Source organism: Crocodylus siamensis, chromosome 6 (assembly GCF_052110815.1).
Source record: "Crocodylus siamensis isolate JL-2025a chromosome 6, ASM5211081v1, whole genome shotgun sequence".
NCBI lineage: Eukaryota > Metazoa > Chordata > Crocodylia > Crocodylidae > Crocodylus > Crocodylus siamensis.
In genome coordinates this window covers 74192865-74208312 of record NC_143400.1, presented here as the reverse complement: position 1 = coordinate 74208312, position 15448 = coordinate 74192865, and the positions used below count along the sequence as shown (strand labels likewise).

General features: G+C 47.1%; 1 protein-coding gene across 1 annotated transcript in view; it reads right to left on the bottom strand.

Annotated features, from left to right (window-relative positions):
• Positions 1-15448, bottom strand: part of GMPS (guanosine monophosphate synthase) — a 58085-nt gene that overhangs the window by 13368 nt on the left and 29269 nt on the right. Inside the window, exons 10-12 of the mRNA XM_090051999.1 lie at positions 6056-6161; positions 4879-4994; positions 3768-3893 (exon numbers count right to left, since the gene is read on the bottom strand). Coding sequence (XP_089908125.1) covers positions 3768-3893; positions 4879-4994; positions 6056-6161 — 348 coding nt within the window. The remainder of the gene's footprint in view (positions 1-3767; positions 3894-4878; positions 4995-6055; positions 6162-15448) is intronic.

Sequence of the window (15448 nt, the reverse complement as noted above, 5' to 3'; positions counted from 1 at the left end):
ATCCAGCAGAGGGCAATGAAAATGGCTGGGGCACATGACTTTTGAGCAGGGATCCAGGTTTTCCATTTCCAATGGAAAAATAGAGTAAACCATGGATTTTGCTTTTTTACCAAAGGCAAACAGATTTCTTGTTTTACCAGAGACACCCACAGATTTTGCAGTTTTGCAGTGAGCTCCCTGCAGGCTGGCTGAGTTCCAACCTGCAGGGAGCTGGGAGGGAGGGAGCAAGAGGAGGGCAGTGAGACAGGGGACACCACGTGCATGGATATGCACATGGTCCCAGGCAGCCTGCAGAGCAGCTCCAGCAGATAAGTGGAGGGGGGATTGAGGACCCTATAGGGAGGAAGCTAGTCAGGGTTGGTGCTGCTGCCTAGCCAGGTGGTGTTTGGGGACTGGGGCCACAACACACAGCTGCAGGGCCCCAGCAGGGAGCAGGACAGGGCTGTGGGTGGCTCTTTCAGAGAAGGGAGAGGGCTTCCTAGGACACAGGGAAGACCTGTGCCCTCCCAGATCTGTGCATGGAGCAGGTGCAGGCTGTGGGCTCCGGCTCCCACCCTCCTTCCCTCCCTGGGGGCCTCTGCAGCCTGGTGGGCACGACCTGGCGCAGCACGGGACAGCCGGGCGTGCAGGGATCTCCTCGCCACTGTGAGCCCCCCCCTTCCCCCTGGCAACATGTCCCCTGCAAGTGCTGCTGCTTTGGGGCCACAGCAAGGAGCAGAGGGGAGCAGGGGCAGGGGGATGTGGACCCAGGGGCCCCTTTCAACAGGGCTGCAGAGCAAGAGGCATGAGCAAGTTCAGGAGGCTGTGGGGGGCCATTAATTTTAACCACGTATTCGAGGTTATTAGAGAATTTGAGTTTAAACAGCATATGCAATTTTTTTTTTTTAAATCAGGGAAAACCAGAATCCTTGCTTATAAAGGAAAGGCTCAAGGAACTGGGTTTATTTAGCCTGCAGAAGACTGAGGGGGGATTTATTAGCAGCTTTCAACTACCTGAAGGGGGGTTCAAAAAGAAGATGGAACTAAACTGTTCTGTCACCTCCCACCACAGGAAACAGGGAGCAATGGTCTGAAGTTGCAGCAAGAGAAGTTAGGTTAGATATTAGGAAGATTTTTCTCACTAGAAGGGTAGTAAAACCTGGACAGGCTCAGCAAATGGGCGGATGAGAACCTGATGGTGTTTAACACTGAAAAATGCAAGGTCCCCCACCTTGGGAAGAAAAACCTGCAGCATCCTTATAAGCTTGGCAGTGCTACTCCGGCGAGCACTATGGAACAAAGACACTTGGGGGTCATCATTGACCACAAGATGAACAGGAGCCTGCAATGTGATGCTGCGTCTACTAAAGCAACCAAAACGCTGGCTTGCATCCATAGATCCTTCTCAAGCAAATCCCGGGACGTCATTCTCCCTTTGTACTCAGCCTTGGTGAGGCTGCAGTTGGAGTACTGCGTCCAGTTTTGGGCTCCACAATTCAAAAAGGATGTGGAGAAGCTTGAGAGAGTCCAGAGAAGAGCCACGTGCATGGTCAGGGGTCAGGAAAACAGACCTTACGACCACAGGCTGAGAGTCATGGGGCTCTTTAGCCTGGAAAAGCACAGGCTCAGGGGTGATCTGATGGCCACCTATAAGCTTATCATAGGTGACCACCAGCAAAATTGGATGCTGAGGCAATGTTTGTTCACCAGAGCGCCTCAAGGGATGATGAGGTTGAAAATCATTTCCGGCTGGACATATGGAAGAATTTCTTTACTGTCTGAGCCCCCAAGGTCTGGAACAGCCTGCCATCGGAGGTGGTTCAAGCACTAACATTGAACACCTTCAAGAGCAAATTGGTTGCTTATCTTGCTGGGATCCTATGACCCCAGCTGACTTCCTGCCCTTTGGGCGGGGGGCTGGACTCAATCTTGAGGTCTCTTCCAGCCCTAATGTCTATGAATCTATGAAAACACCGGAACAGGGTACCCAGATAGGTGGTGCAATCTCCATCCTTGGAGGTTTTTAAGACCCAGCTAGACAAAAAACTTTGGCTGGGATGATCTAGTTGGGGATGGTCCTGCCTTGAGCAGAGGGTTGGATTAGAGGACTTCCAGAGGTCCCTTCCAACCCTAATTTTCTAAGATTTTTAGATTTTGTTGTTAACAACTTCAAGTGGCAGAGAGAATGCAGCATAACTAAATCACAAAAAGTAACAACACCCCCCCCTTATTGGCTTTTGAATGCCATTTAAGATGATATCTGAAACTGCTATATTAATGCAAATTTAAAATGACACTTATTTATGTTAAACAAGAAACTACACCTCATCTCAAAACTATTAAGAATGGATACAAATCAGATACTGGTAGTTTACCAGTCACAACGGTTCATGCTATTTCCTGTCAGTGATAATTATATTTTGGAGTTTTCAATTTTACACTGTTTAAAAGCAATACATCTAAGTTTTAAGCTTAAGTTCTTTGAATATGCTTAGTTTTGTTCTTTGTTTTTAACCAAAAATGAGTTAATAAATGGTCTGATTCAACTGTTAGATCAAATGATCCCTTTCAAATAGCAAATCTGAATCTTGTGGCACAAATTATGACTCCTGTTATTCACACCCCCGGGAATTAGAAAAATTCAAAATTATTAAATGTTTTGCATAAGTAATTACTTTTACTAATTAAACTAAATATAGGACTATTTGAACCTTCTTCAAAAATATTTCTTTAGGTACCTTGTATGGTTGGAGGATTGGTTTAGGAGAGTGTATGGGGCTGTGGGTGGATGTGAGGGCATGGGGGTTGTGGGTGGGTGGGGTCCCCCCTTCCACATGCTTCTCCCCTCACCCCCAAGATGCACAGTCCCTGCCACCAGCAGCTCAAGAGCAGAAGGTGGCCGCCCCTCATGGCCGCAGCAGACATAGTACCCGGTGGCATGAGGTTCTGCCTTAGGCTGCACGTTGCAGCACAGAGTTGGCCCGGCCCTCTGGTGCATGCCTTTGAACCAGACCAGGCTGGCTCTATGCCAGCACGTGGGGCTTTCGTCACTGCAGGCAGGGGCCACAGACCATCATGCTGGACTGGCTCTGTGCCTCCACGTGGGGCTTCTAGCACTCCGGCAGGAAGCTGCATATGGAGGCATGGAGCCCATGTGGCCTGATAGCACATGATTCCATGCCTCCATGTGCCTGTTCCTGCTGGAGTGCTAGAAGCCCCATGTGGAGGCACAGCTCCGGCCGACACTGCCCGATGGCACATGACCCACACCCTCCACTCTCGCTTGCAGGAAGGAGCTCCCTTCCCCACTTACCAGCTGCTCAGTCTTGTGCCACCGCACTTGGTGCCTCCACATGGGGCTCCCAGTTAGAGTGAAGGGAGCCCTGCAGAGGTGGAGGCACAGAGCCCACTGGGGTTAAATTACACAAAATTATGCAATTATGTGCAATCACGTCTTTTATGCACAAAATTGCATGGACACATCATTACATAATTCCCCAGAGGGCAGTTATTTAATTTAAGGACTTTAGAAAATCCTGGATCTTCAAACAGGATGCCCAAATCTTACTTGATTGACTATCCAGATGTCTGAATGTTTGCACACTAGTAGAATTTAAAAATAAAACTGATATTGCCAAGGAATTCCACTAACCCTTCTGTTTTAGGATATGCAGACATGCCGTTTTCTTCATTTTTTACTTTAACACCATTTATTTATTGTGCCATGCTGCAGCTTTCAGTCCTACAAATAAGCACTTCTCAAAACACTATAGAACCACTCCACTAACCTGCACTCCCACAGTTTTGATTGGCAGCAAAAAGGCATTTAGTGAATGTAGGCTTGTAATCTGCATCAGCTTTTCCTGGTCCTCTTCAGTTGTGCATGCTTTGACCCTTTGTAACAGAGTATGTGGCTATGCAGTGAAGCAGAAAAATAAATATGTAAGATTTGTAAAATGATTCATTCAAATACAGTTTATGTAAAACCTTTTATGAGGCCAAAATATTTAAGTTTATTTAACAGTTATGGCAGCTTTTATGTACTGGAATGGTATCTACAGTATACTCTATTAGCCTCTGTATTGGTAATTTGACTGCAGATAGTCAAGCAGTAGGTTTAATTGCAGTCTTCCAAAGTGCTAGATTAAGTGCTTTTCCTTTCTGTTTGTTTGCTCTTTAAAACTTTTCCTCACTACACAACATTTATGCTATTTCTTCCCAGATGCAGAACATTCCAGCAATCAGTCACAGGCTTGGTAGCAAAGTTAAACTGATTCATTCCATCGTAGAAGAAACAGCAACCCCCAGCAGCCAATCTAAGCTTTTTCAGCGACAAAGAAGGTGCAGCTGAGGTCATTATTGTCATGGCTGCAAACAGAAGGAAATGATATATTGCTTATTTAGCCTAGCATGCCAAGTTCTTGCTGACAATAGCTGACAAATGCATCAGACCTTTATTTCTCACACGGTGACCTAGGTGTTTGCTGACTGCTGTCAAGAAAACGTAGAAGACTACAACCTTAAGGACCAACAACAGCTTTTTTTTTTTTTTTTTAAAGTAATAATTACATGGCCAGAAACATCTTCAAATATGTTGTCAGCAAACAATTTGTAGATTAGGCTTGTTTAGTCTACAAACCTAATCTAAAATAACACTGCTGTCTGTAATGTAGTACTCCATCAACTCTATCTTCCCCAAAAAGCTATTTATTGTGTAAATGATTGTTAGGGCACTAAGAATTCTAACTATGCAAAAACTATTCAAATACATACAAATTAGGCAAAGAATATTTATCAAAGTAAACAAGTACTACCTTTAGTAGTTAAACACCACTCATTTTCTAAGGCATTAGTTTGCATGTTGTTTTTACATTCTTATTGGGTACCATATTGTATTACCTTTTTAACACTGGCAGAAAAGTCTGCTACTATTTTCAAAATATTGTTAGTTTCAGGAAAGTCTTTGCAAATATAAGGTTCTTCAGCACATATTACTCTGATGGCTAGGCCAGGACCTGCAAAGGAAAGCAAACATAGTAAACTGTAATGCACAAAGAAAATGTCATTAAAAATTATTCCAGAAAAAAAATCTGAAGAGACTGTTTTATCAGTAAATATAATGTATTCACTTTACTACTGTATGTTCAAGTTAGTTGGCTTGGCAACATTTTTAATCAAAATATACACCAAGTTTGTTCTGAAGCAAGAGTAATCTAACTTTTGTTATATTCATATATCATTTACATATGTCTGAAATTGGCTGGTTGACTCAGGCAAATAGAGTTAGTAATGCTGAAGTAGTCACCAAGCAGAAAAAGTGATACAGACAGCCGCTACCTCATGTCATCTTTCCTATATGAAGCAGCTGAAATTTGAGAAATGGTGCAACTACTTTTTTCAAACTACTGAATGCAAAGTTGTATGACCTTATTGCTATTTAGCACAAAACTGACCGACTTGGCTTGATGTCTTAAAAACCCCTCTTGTAGTTCAAGAACAGCAGTACTCCTAAACTAAATTCACAATCCAGACTAGTCTTATGCACTGATAGTTACTAACTACTAATGCAAAAGTAACAGTAACACTACCTGTTTCTTTACGTATTTTTAAAATAATGGAATTACTTTTAAAGGCTCTTTTACTTTTTATACTATATAAACTTGCTTTTAATAACTGGACATTAACTGTTGCTATCTTTTACAGTAATTTATTTCTACAAAAAGAACCACTGCCCCTGGGAAAGAAAAAAAAGACGACATACACCGGTGTATCTAGCTTGGAGTTTTTGACTTACCAAGTTGAAAGAAAAATAATTACTATATACAGGAAAAGCTATTTTTTTCTCACTATAAATAGTAAAACTTGGTCTCTTCTGGGAAATTCTTCATATCCAGAAAAGCTGCTGCTTGGGTATAAAGCCATGGTAGAAGCAACCACTCTGTTTCTATATTGTAGAAAAGAATCCAAAATGCCAATAATAAAATTTATTCTGAGAATTAAATACCTTTGGCATGAGAATAATAATGCTGCTTATCATTCTTGACTTTCAACAGGTACCTTTAACTAGCTCCCATACCTGGGAACGGATGTCTTGAGACCAGCTCTTCAGGAAGACCAAGTTCTCTCCCTAGCACTCTCACTTCATCCTTGTGGAAGTCTTTCAGTGGTTCTATCACTTTACCCTACACAAAAAACATGAAAATAAAATTTATATTTATATGTTTCAGTAATTTAGAGAGAGTGGAAACTAACTTCAAATATTTTTTGACAAAATGTATTTTAGTCAAATTTACGTGGTGAAAAATGGACAGCTGTCAGTACTGGAATGAATAATGGAAGGGGAAGTACATCAGAACGAAGTTTTAAGAAAGGTGTGTAATAAAGAAAACTATATTTTAAAAAGGAAAGAAAAAACGTGCTAGCTATCCTAGGCCCAAGTTGGTTAATTACCCTGTAGATCTGGACCAAAATCTTGAATTTGCTAGCAGACGGGGTGGAAGACCTCAAGACCAGGCATACTGCATTCCTACAGTCCAACCAAGATGTAACAAATACCCAAGACCAAGTTCTCATTCACCAGGAAGATCCAATCTCCCAGCCAACTGCTAACGGTAGAAAGCTTTACTTGCAGGTAACGTCTATATGAAGACTTTATTCTAGTAAGGAACCCAGGAGGCAATGGAAAGAACTGATCAATTTTAACTGGTTTCAACCAAAGTGACTACACTGTGGTTGTAAACTCATTATGATTTCTTCTTACCACCATCCTAACTTCAGTCTTGTTTAGGTTCAGTCAGCTGCTTTAATTAAACAAATTCAGGTATTGGGCTTTTTTTTTTTAATAGCAGCATGGTTCTATATGATGAAAATGGGTTAAAGCTGTATCATCTGCAAATTAGCGGCATTTAAGTCCAGGTCATTTGACCAGTTCACTTAGTAGCTTCACACAGGTGCCAAAATAGACTATTAGAGAATTAATCCTTGTAGAATTTTACAGGAGAATGGGTTTATAGTGGCAGAGCAGTTTCCCATTACTACTCATTGGGCAAGTCCCTCCAGAAAGGATTAAAATCATTTTAGCATGTTGTTCCAGCACTCTCAAGCAAGACAACATGGAGTCCATGATTAATACTATAGAAAAGGGTTAGAAGCATGAGAATGAATGTTTGGCTCTGTCAACTGATTTCAGATCAAATTACTACAGCAGTTTTAGGTCGAAGGCCTTGAACAAATATATAAATAAAATGTCAGGACAAGATATTAAACACCAAATTAGATGAGCTTGTAGTCGGCCTTTGGCTAAACTTTCTGGGCAAATTAAAAAAAAAGAAAAAAAGATGGCTTAACAGCAGGCAGGGACAGACATACCCAGGTTGGGGATCTCCAGCATTGGTTGGATATTGAACACCTGAATGCAGAAGAGGCTTTTGTCTTTGAAGGAGGCATTTAGCCATTTTCTAGTAGTATCTAGATGATCATAATCTAGAAAAGTTGGCTGAAACTGAGCCCAAGTAAGGAAGAAGTGAACCCAGTAGACAAGTGTAGGTCATACATGCATCATAGGCCTGTGTAGTATGAATTATGGGTAACAGGTTGTGTCATGTTACAACCTGACCTAAGTTTGACTTAGGTAGCAATGATGAAGGTTAAGCAGTCACTGTAGACACTGATTAATAAGGTGCATTAACATAAGAAATTGGAAAAGGACTGGCAGAGCCCCAAAGCATGGTTAAACTTTTCTACTCTGGACTTCTCCAAAGTTCACCCAAAAAAAGGGGGAAACCAAAATTAGCAAGTCTCCAAGGGAACAGAGAAGCCTGGCCAGTGGACCTGGTTTCCCCTTGAATCCAAAGCTACATAAGCATTAAATTAATACAAAAAAGTCTTTGCTATTATGTATAAAGTTTTTGACTTGAGACTGACCACTCAACTCCAGTCACACCACTTTCAACCCCAGTTAAAATTTAGAATAACAAATTGGTGCCCCCAGGTGGGCACAAGTGTGAAACCAGTTTCAAAGCTTTAAGGGAACTGTAGAAAAGGGTTGCAACTTGTTTTGCGGGGTAGGGAGCTCAAACTGAGTTAGGCTCAGGACAACCTAGGGATTCGCTTTTGGATTAGTGAGCTTAATGGCAGACTCGGTAAGAAAAGAGCTGTCAGCATTAGAGAACTGGGTGATTGAACCACTTCAAGTTTCTGGGATAAGGATATATTCTGTGGATTGGACACATTTGTGCAGTTGTATAACCACAGATCCTCTTGGGTAGTCTCCAGATGCTAACCCGGGGTAGATTAAAAAAAAAAAAAAAAAAAAAAAAAAAAGGCAAAAGCATTGTCCTATAGGGTGTCAGAGGCTCGTGTCTGGGCTTTAACTAAAGGGTTAGGGACAGACATTACACATAAATCAGTTTAAGTGATCAGAAACTGGTTTAAACCAGTAACAGAACAGACATTAAGTGCACAAAATGGTTGAAACTGGTTTGAGAAACTTGACTGAGTGAAGTATCAGACTTAAATCCCGCAGCTCCTCCGGCCCACAGACCACTACCCCATGCTCCTCATTCATGTGGGCACCAATGACACGGCTCGGAGCACCCCCAGCCAGGTCATGAGGCGCTACAGGGAGTCGGGAGTGGGGCTTAGGGGTCTGGGAGCTCAGGTGGTGTTTTCGTCGATCCTTCCAGTCTCGGGCTATGGGCTGAGGACGGAGAGGAGGATCCACGTGGTGAACCAAAGACTGCGGCGCTGGTGTTAATCGGGAAGGCTTTGGCTTCCATGACCACAGCCCGCTCTTTGGAGAGCGAGGCAGCGAGCTGCTGGGAAGAGATGGCCTCCACCTCTCCCCCCTGGGGAGGAGGCTCTTCTCAGCCAGGCCAGCTGACCTGCTCCACCGGGCTTTAAACTAAGCCCGCTGGGGGATGGGAGGACTACTGCCCCTGCTGGCCCACTGAGCAATGCTTGCAAAGCCAGCGGACCAAGGCACTTAAGGGAGCCCACCCCTGCCCCAGCCCTGGCACAATCTGTGGGCAAGGCAAGAGCCCCCAAGGGCACACTTGCCTGCCTGTACACTAATGCCAGGAGCCTGGGCAACAAGCAGGACGAGCTCGTCCTCCTGCTCAGTGCAAAGAAATATGATGTCATTGGGATAACGGAGACCTGGTGGGACTCCACCCATGACTGGACCACGGGTATAGAGGGCTATACCCTGTACAGGAGGGATCGTGTTGACAAAAGGGGCGGGGGTGTAGCTCTCTATGTGAAGGAAAGCTACATGTCCCTGCAAGCTGATGTTGGCGACCAGCATGGACACCTAGAGACCCTCTGGGTAAAAATTCGTGGGGAATTCGGCACAGGGGACACAACGGTGGGAGTCTACTACAGACCTCCCACTCAAAGTCCCGAGCTTGACCAGGAGTTTGCCCGGGAACTGACTGAGGCCACTTGCTCCAGGACCTTGGTTGTCATGGGTGACTTCAATTACCCGGACATCTCGTGGGAAGATCACTCAGCTAAATCTGAGCGGGCGCAAAGCTTCCTCTCATGCGTGGATGACCTCTATCTGACTCAAGAAGTCTATGGGCCAATGAGAGGCAAAGCACTGCTCGACCTGGTACTGGCTACGGGGGATGACCTAATCGGCGACCTGGTGATTGATGGGAAGTTGGGTGACAGCGACCACGAGCTGATCACCTTCACCATCCGCTGTAAAGCTGGCTAGTCAGTCACCAACACAGAAATCCTTGACTTCAGAAAAGCCGACTTTGATAAGCTCAAGAGGCTTGTCGGTCAGGCCCTCAGGGACCATGACCCCATGGAGATGGGAGTTCAAGAAGAGTGGTTGCTTCTCAAGGAAGCGATCCTCAGTGCACAAGCTAAATCTATTCCAACACGGAAGAAAGGCAGCAAGAAGGCACAGCAGCACCCCGGCTCTCCAGAGACCTAGCGGACCTACTGTGGCTAAAAAGGAAAGCCTACAAAGGATGGAGGATGGGATACACCTCCAAGGAGGATTACTCCGCGCTGGTCCGGTCCTGCAGGGACCAAACCAGGAAAGCCAAGGCTGCAACTGAACTCCAACTAGCTTTAGGCATCAAGGACAATAAAAAGTCCTTTTTCAGATATGTGGAGAGCCGGAGGAAAAGCAAGGGCAACATTGGACCCCTGCTAAACCAGATGGGGCAACTGACAACTGACGCCCAGGAAAAAGCCAACCTATTAAATAGGTACTTTGCGTCAGTCTTTCATCAGTCACACGGGATGCCCATGCCTGCTATGGGACAGGGAAATCTGGGTGAGGGGGATCCCCTACCCTCCATCAATGCTGACCTCGTGAAGGAACACCTTGAGAAGCTGGATACCTTCAAGTCAGCTGGCCCTGACAACCTGCTCCCCAGGGTACTCAAGGAGCTGGCGAGCGTCATAGCCCAGCCCCTGGCACGGGTCTTTGAAAACTCCTGGCGCTCTGGTGTAGTGCCCGAAGACTGGAAGAAGGCCAATGTGGGTCCGATCCTCAAGAAAGGGAGGAGAGTGGATCCGGCTAACTACAGGCCCATTAGCCTGACTTCTATCTTGGGAAAGATCTTAGAAAAGTTTATTAAGGAGGCCATCCTTGAGGGACTGGCCCAGGCTAACATCCTAAGGGACAGCCAGCACGGGTTTGTTGCGGGTAGGTCTTGTTTGACCAATCTCATTTCCTTCTATGACCAGGTGACCTATCACCTGGATGAGGGAGAAGAGATTGATGTCATATATCTTGACTTCAAAAAAGCTTTTGATCTGGTATCCCATGATCACCTCTTGGCAAAACTGCCCAGTTGTGGCCTTGGCTCCACCACGATCCGCTGGCTGGGAAATTGGCTTCGTGGTCGGACCCACAGGGTTGTGATTGTTGGCAGTCACTCATCATGGTGCCCTATGACCAGTGGGGTCCCTCAAGGCTCTGTCCTGGGACCCATACTGTTCAAAATCTTCATTAACGATGTGGACATTGGAGTCAGGAGTGGACTGGCCAAGTTCGCCGATGACACCAAACTCTGGGGCAAAGCATCCACGCCAGAAGATAGGCGGGTGATCCAGGCTGACCTGGACAAGCTCAGCAAACGGGCAGACGAGAACCTCATGGTGTTTAACACCGAAAAATGCAAGGTTCTCCACCTTGGGAGGAAAAACCTGCAGCACCCTTATAGGCTCGGCAGTGCTACGTTGGTTAGCACTACAGAAGAAAAAGACTTGGGGGTCATCATTGACCACAAGATGAGCATGAGCCTGCAATGCGATGCTGCGGCTAGTAAAGCGACCAAAATGCTGGCGTGCATCCATAGATGCTTCTCGAGCAAATCCCGGGACGTCATTCTCCCCTTGTACTCAGCCTTGGTGAGGCCGCAGCTGGAGTACTGCGTCCAGTTTTGGGCTCCACAATTCAAAAAGGATGTGGAGAAGCTTGAGAGAGTCCAGAGGAGACCCATGCGCATGATCAGAGGTCAGGAAAACAGATCTTACGATGACAGGCTGAGAGCCATGGGACTCTTTAGCCTGGAAAAGTGCAGGCTCAGGGGTGATCTGATGGCCACCTATAAGTTTATCAGGGATGACCACCAGGATCTTTGTTCACCAGAGCGCCCCAAGGGATGACGAGGTCGAACGGTCACAAACTCCTGCAAGACCTTTTCAGACTGGACACAAGGAAGAATTTCTTTACTGTCCGAGCCCCCAAGGTCTGGAACAATCTGCCAGCAGAGGTGGTTCAAGCACCTACATTGAACACCTTCAAGAGTAAATTGGATGCTTATCTTGCTGGGATCCTATGACCCCAGCTGACTTCCTGCCCTTTGGGCAGGGGGCTGGATTCGATGATCTCCCGAGGTCCCTTTCAGCCCTAATGTCTATGAAATCTGTGAAATATGAAATCTATGAAATTAAATGATTTGGCTCAAACCAGTTTATCTAATGTTTGTCCCAAACCCCTTCCTGGTTTAACTTAAAACCAGAGTCCCCCAGCATCCTGTTATGTTCTCTGGGCTGGGCCCTCTGCTCCAGCCCAGTAGGGCTAGCCCTGCCCCTCTGCTTCCCAGCGGGAGCAGGGACAGGCAGGGCGCCAGAGAGGAGTTTAATTCCCCTGTCCCACAAGCAGAGACACGAGCCAGGACTGCCGGGCGTTCCCCCCTTGCAGCTACAGGCCACCACGGCTCCTGACGCAGAATGGGCAGGGAGGGGACATTATTCTCCTCTCTACCCTCACTGCTCCCAGGACTACTGGGCCACCGCTCCCAGCTTGGGGCAAGCAGCGGAATAAGCCCCCAGTGCTGGATGGAGGGAGAAATAACCCCACCACCACCACCAGGAGCCCTGCCAGCCAGCATCTGGCCATGCTCCCACCTGGCCATTGCAGTGGCGAGGGGGCAGGGCCCTTGATGGGGGCAGCAACCCCTGTCAGAGCTGGGCAATAGGGGCTGCTCTTCCCATCAAGGGCCCTGCCCCCTCACCACAGCAGAGACTAGGTAACGGAGCAGCCAGACGCCGACCGGCAGGGACAGGGGTTATTCCCCCTCCCTCTGGCACCTAGCAGAGGGGGTTTATTCTGCCACTTGCCCCAAGCAGAGAGTGAGCAGTGATGGCAGCTGCAGTTGCCCAGGTGTAGAAGGGAGAGTAACCGCCCCTCCATGCCCCCTATGCCTCAGGGACCATGGTGGCCTGCTGCTGCAGCACTGAAAGGAGAGCACCCGGCAGAACTGGCTCAGGTCCCTGCCAGTGGGACAGGGAAGGAGGAATTAAGCCCTTCTCTGGCCAGTTCACCCTGGACTAGCCACCCTCCCTCCACCCCCAGCACAGCTTTCCTGCACCTGAGGGCATGCCCTAGCATGCCCCCCCCCAGCTCCTGGCCTAAGCAACTGCAGGCATGTGCCCACATTTCTCAGTGCAGAGGGAATGTCTGTGCTGTTACAGACTGGTTCAACTTAGGCAGGTTAGACTAACCAGCAAAGGCTGAATCAATTCAGGCCCTGGGTTTTTGTATGTCTGTCCCTAGCCAAGAAGTACAGCAAAAGGAGCAACAGTTAGAATGCAAAAGGATGAGGAAAAACTGCGGCAAGAGGCAGCTCTCTCAAGGGTAAATGAATGCATAAAGGACTCAGTAGAAATGACAAAGTGAGAAAAACAAGTGGAAACTTTATAAGAACAAAAGGAGGAAGCACATAAAGAAACAGCATTGCAAGAACAGAAAGCACAGGATGCACAAGGTGCTGTGCAAGTAGTTTTGGAAGATTCCCAATGAACTGGGTCTGATCACAGTCAATGCCGCCAGAAGATGAGAGAACCTAAATTGGGGGTGTCACGGAGAATCACAACAGTGATACCAGGAGGACTGACAGCCTTGCCTAAGCATTGGTGGCTGCTGGCGCCTGGCTCCAGCCCTGTGGTACTGGGAGGGAACTACATGCAGCTCTCCCCTCCCCCAAATGCAGACTTGCCTGCTTGTGCTGAACAGCTGCAGGAACAGCAGGGTGGGAAAATGGCCCCTCCCCTTCAGCGCTGACCAGCACTTCCTGCAGCAGCCATGCAGAGCCCGCTGGGCTGCCCTGCGACTCCCTCTGTGCTGCCCCCACTGCCCTGCAGGGCAGCCTGGAGGCGGCAGTGACAGTGCAGGGCAGCCAGCACGGGCTCTGCGCAGCTGCTGCATGAAGCACTGGGCAGTGTTGAGGGGGAGGAGCCATTTTCAGGGAGGAAAAAGAAATGGAAGAAAGCCAGAACCCTGGAGAGCAGAGGTCTGCCACCAGCTAATCAGATATGAAAAGAAAGGAGAGACTGATGGCCTGCCTATTGTGGATTTACTTCTACAGTTAGTCCATTATGAGGGGGGAGTAAAACCAGAACTTGATGCTCTGCCTCCAGTGTCATGGTGGCCCAGTACCTGATAGCCCTCTAATTATTGGAGGTTTGCCTTGAATTTGTCCCCTTCCCACTGCTACAACAGGGAAAATAGAAGGGGGGGGGCTTCCCACTAAACTTTTCCCCCTGGCAACCCCTTTTCCCCTCTCATTATCAGAATCTGCCCTCCCTGAGGGAATGGAAGTGAGAAAAATGCTAAAACAGAAACTTCAAAAAATTAAACATGGCTGTAGCAATTTGCATATAGCACTCATACACTTAGATCATTCAGAGTTGAGGCATTTCCTTTTTTTTTTTTTTTTTTTTAAAAACTGCCACAAGTTTTAGCACAGTCACTCCAAAAACATACTTTGAACAGCACTTTGGAACCTACTTATGTAGAGTACAAGCTATGCAAGATGTTAGTCCCAAGCCAAAGAGTCATGATTTAGCACATTGTTTATTGGGCTGGGCCCCAGTCAGCAAAGTTTCAAGCCACGGTGACCCTACAAATTCAGTACTTCTTAGTACAGTGGTGAGCAATTATTTCAGCTGGAGGGCCTTTTAATGAGTTTCGGGGAACTGTCAAGGGCCATAGCCACATCTCTCTCTGTTTTCTCATCTTTCTCTCTCCCCTCTTCTCTTTGCGTCTCTCTCGCTCTCCTTCCCTCCAGGGCTCTGGGCAGAAGCTTCCACTGCAGCGCGAGGGCAGTGGGTCAGCTGTGGACGTCATGGGCAGGTTCTGCATTGGGGGTCCTGAACCTGCCTGTTATGTCAGAAGCCCTGCCCAGGCCCACAGCTGATACTTGATACTGCTGAGCAAAAGTAGTCCTACCTACCCAGCACCAAGCAGCAGCTGCAATTGCAAGGTACCCACAGGCCAGATCCAATGAATTAGCAGCCATCCACCCATGGGATAGAGCAAATCTGTTGACAGGGCGAATCTGACCAGCAGGCCATATTTTGTCCACCTCTGGCTTACCATGTGTTTAACTCCAGGCAGCCTCCACAAAGGATCCATGTTTTAATTAGCCCCCACTCATACCTGGAACTGGGTGTTCTAGTCATAAATCCCGGGATGCTCTAAAAATTTGCCCTGTGCTTCATTTGCATAGAAACTGATCTGGCCTTCTCTCGTGGAGGGCAAGGCCACATTACCTCTGTCTAGAGCAAATGATTATTCTGGGTGAACCGTATGCAGTTTCATAGTTTCATAGTAGCTAGAGTCGGAAGGGACCTAGGTAGATCATCTAGTCTGACCCCCTGCCTTGGCAGGAAAGAGCACCGGGGTCAGATGACCCCGGCAAGGTGCTCATCTAACTTCCTTTTAAAAATCCCCAGGCTAGGAGCCTGCACCACTTCCCCTGGAAGCCGGTTCTAGGCCCTAGCCGCCCTGACTGTGAAGTAGCGCCTCCTAATATCTAATCTAAACTTACCCTCCGCCAGCTTGTGACCGTTATTCCTGGTCACTCCTGGCAGCACACAGGGGAACAGGGATTCCGCCAGTACCTGCTGATCCCCCCTGACCAGTTTGTAGCAGGCCACAAGGTCCCCCCTTAACCTTCTCTTGTGGAGGCTAAACAGGTTCAGGTCCCGTAGCCTCTCC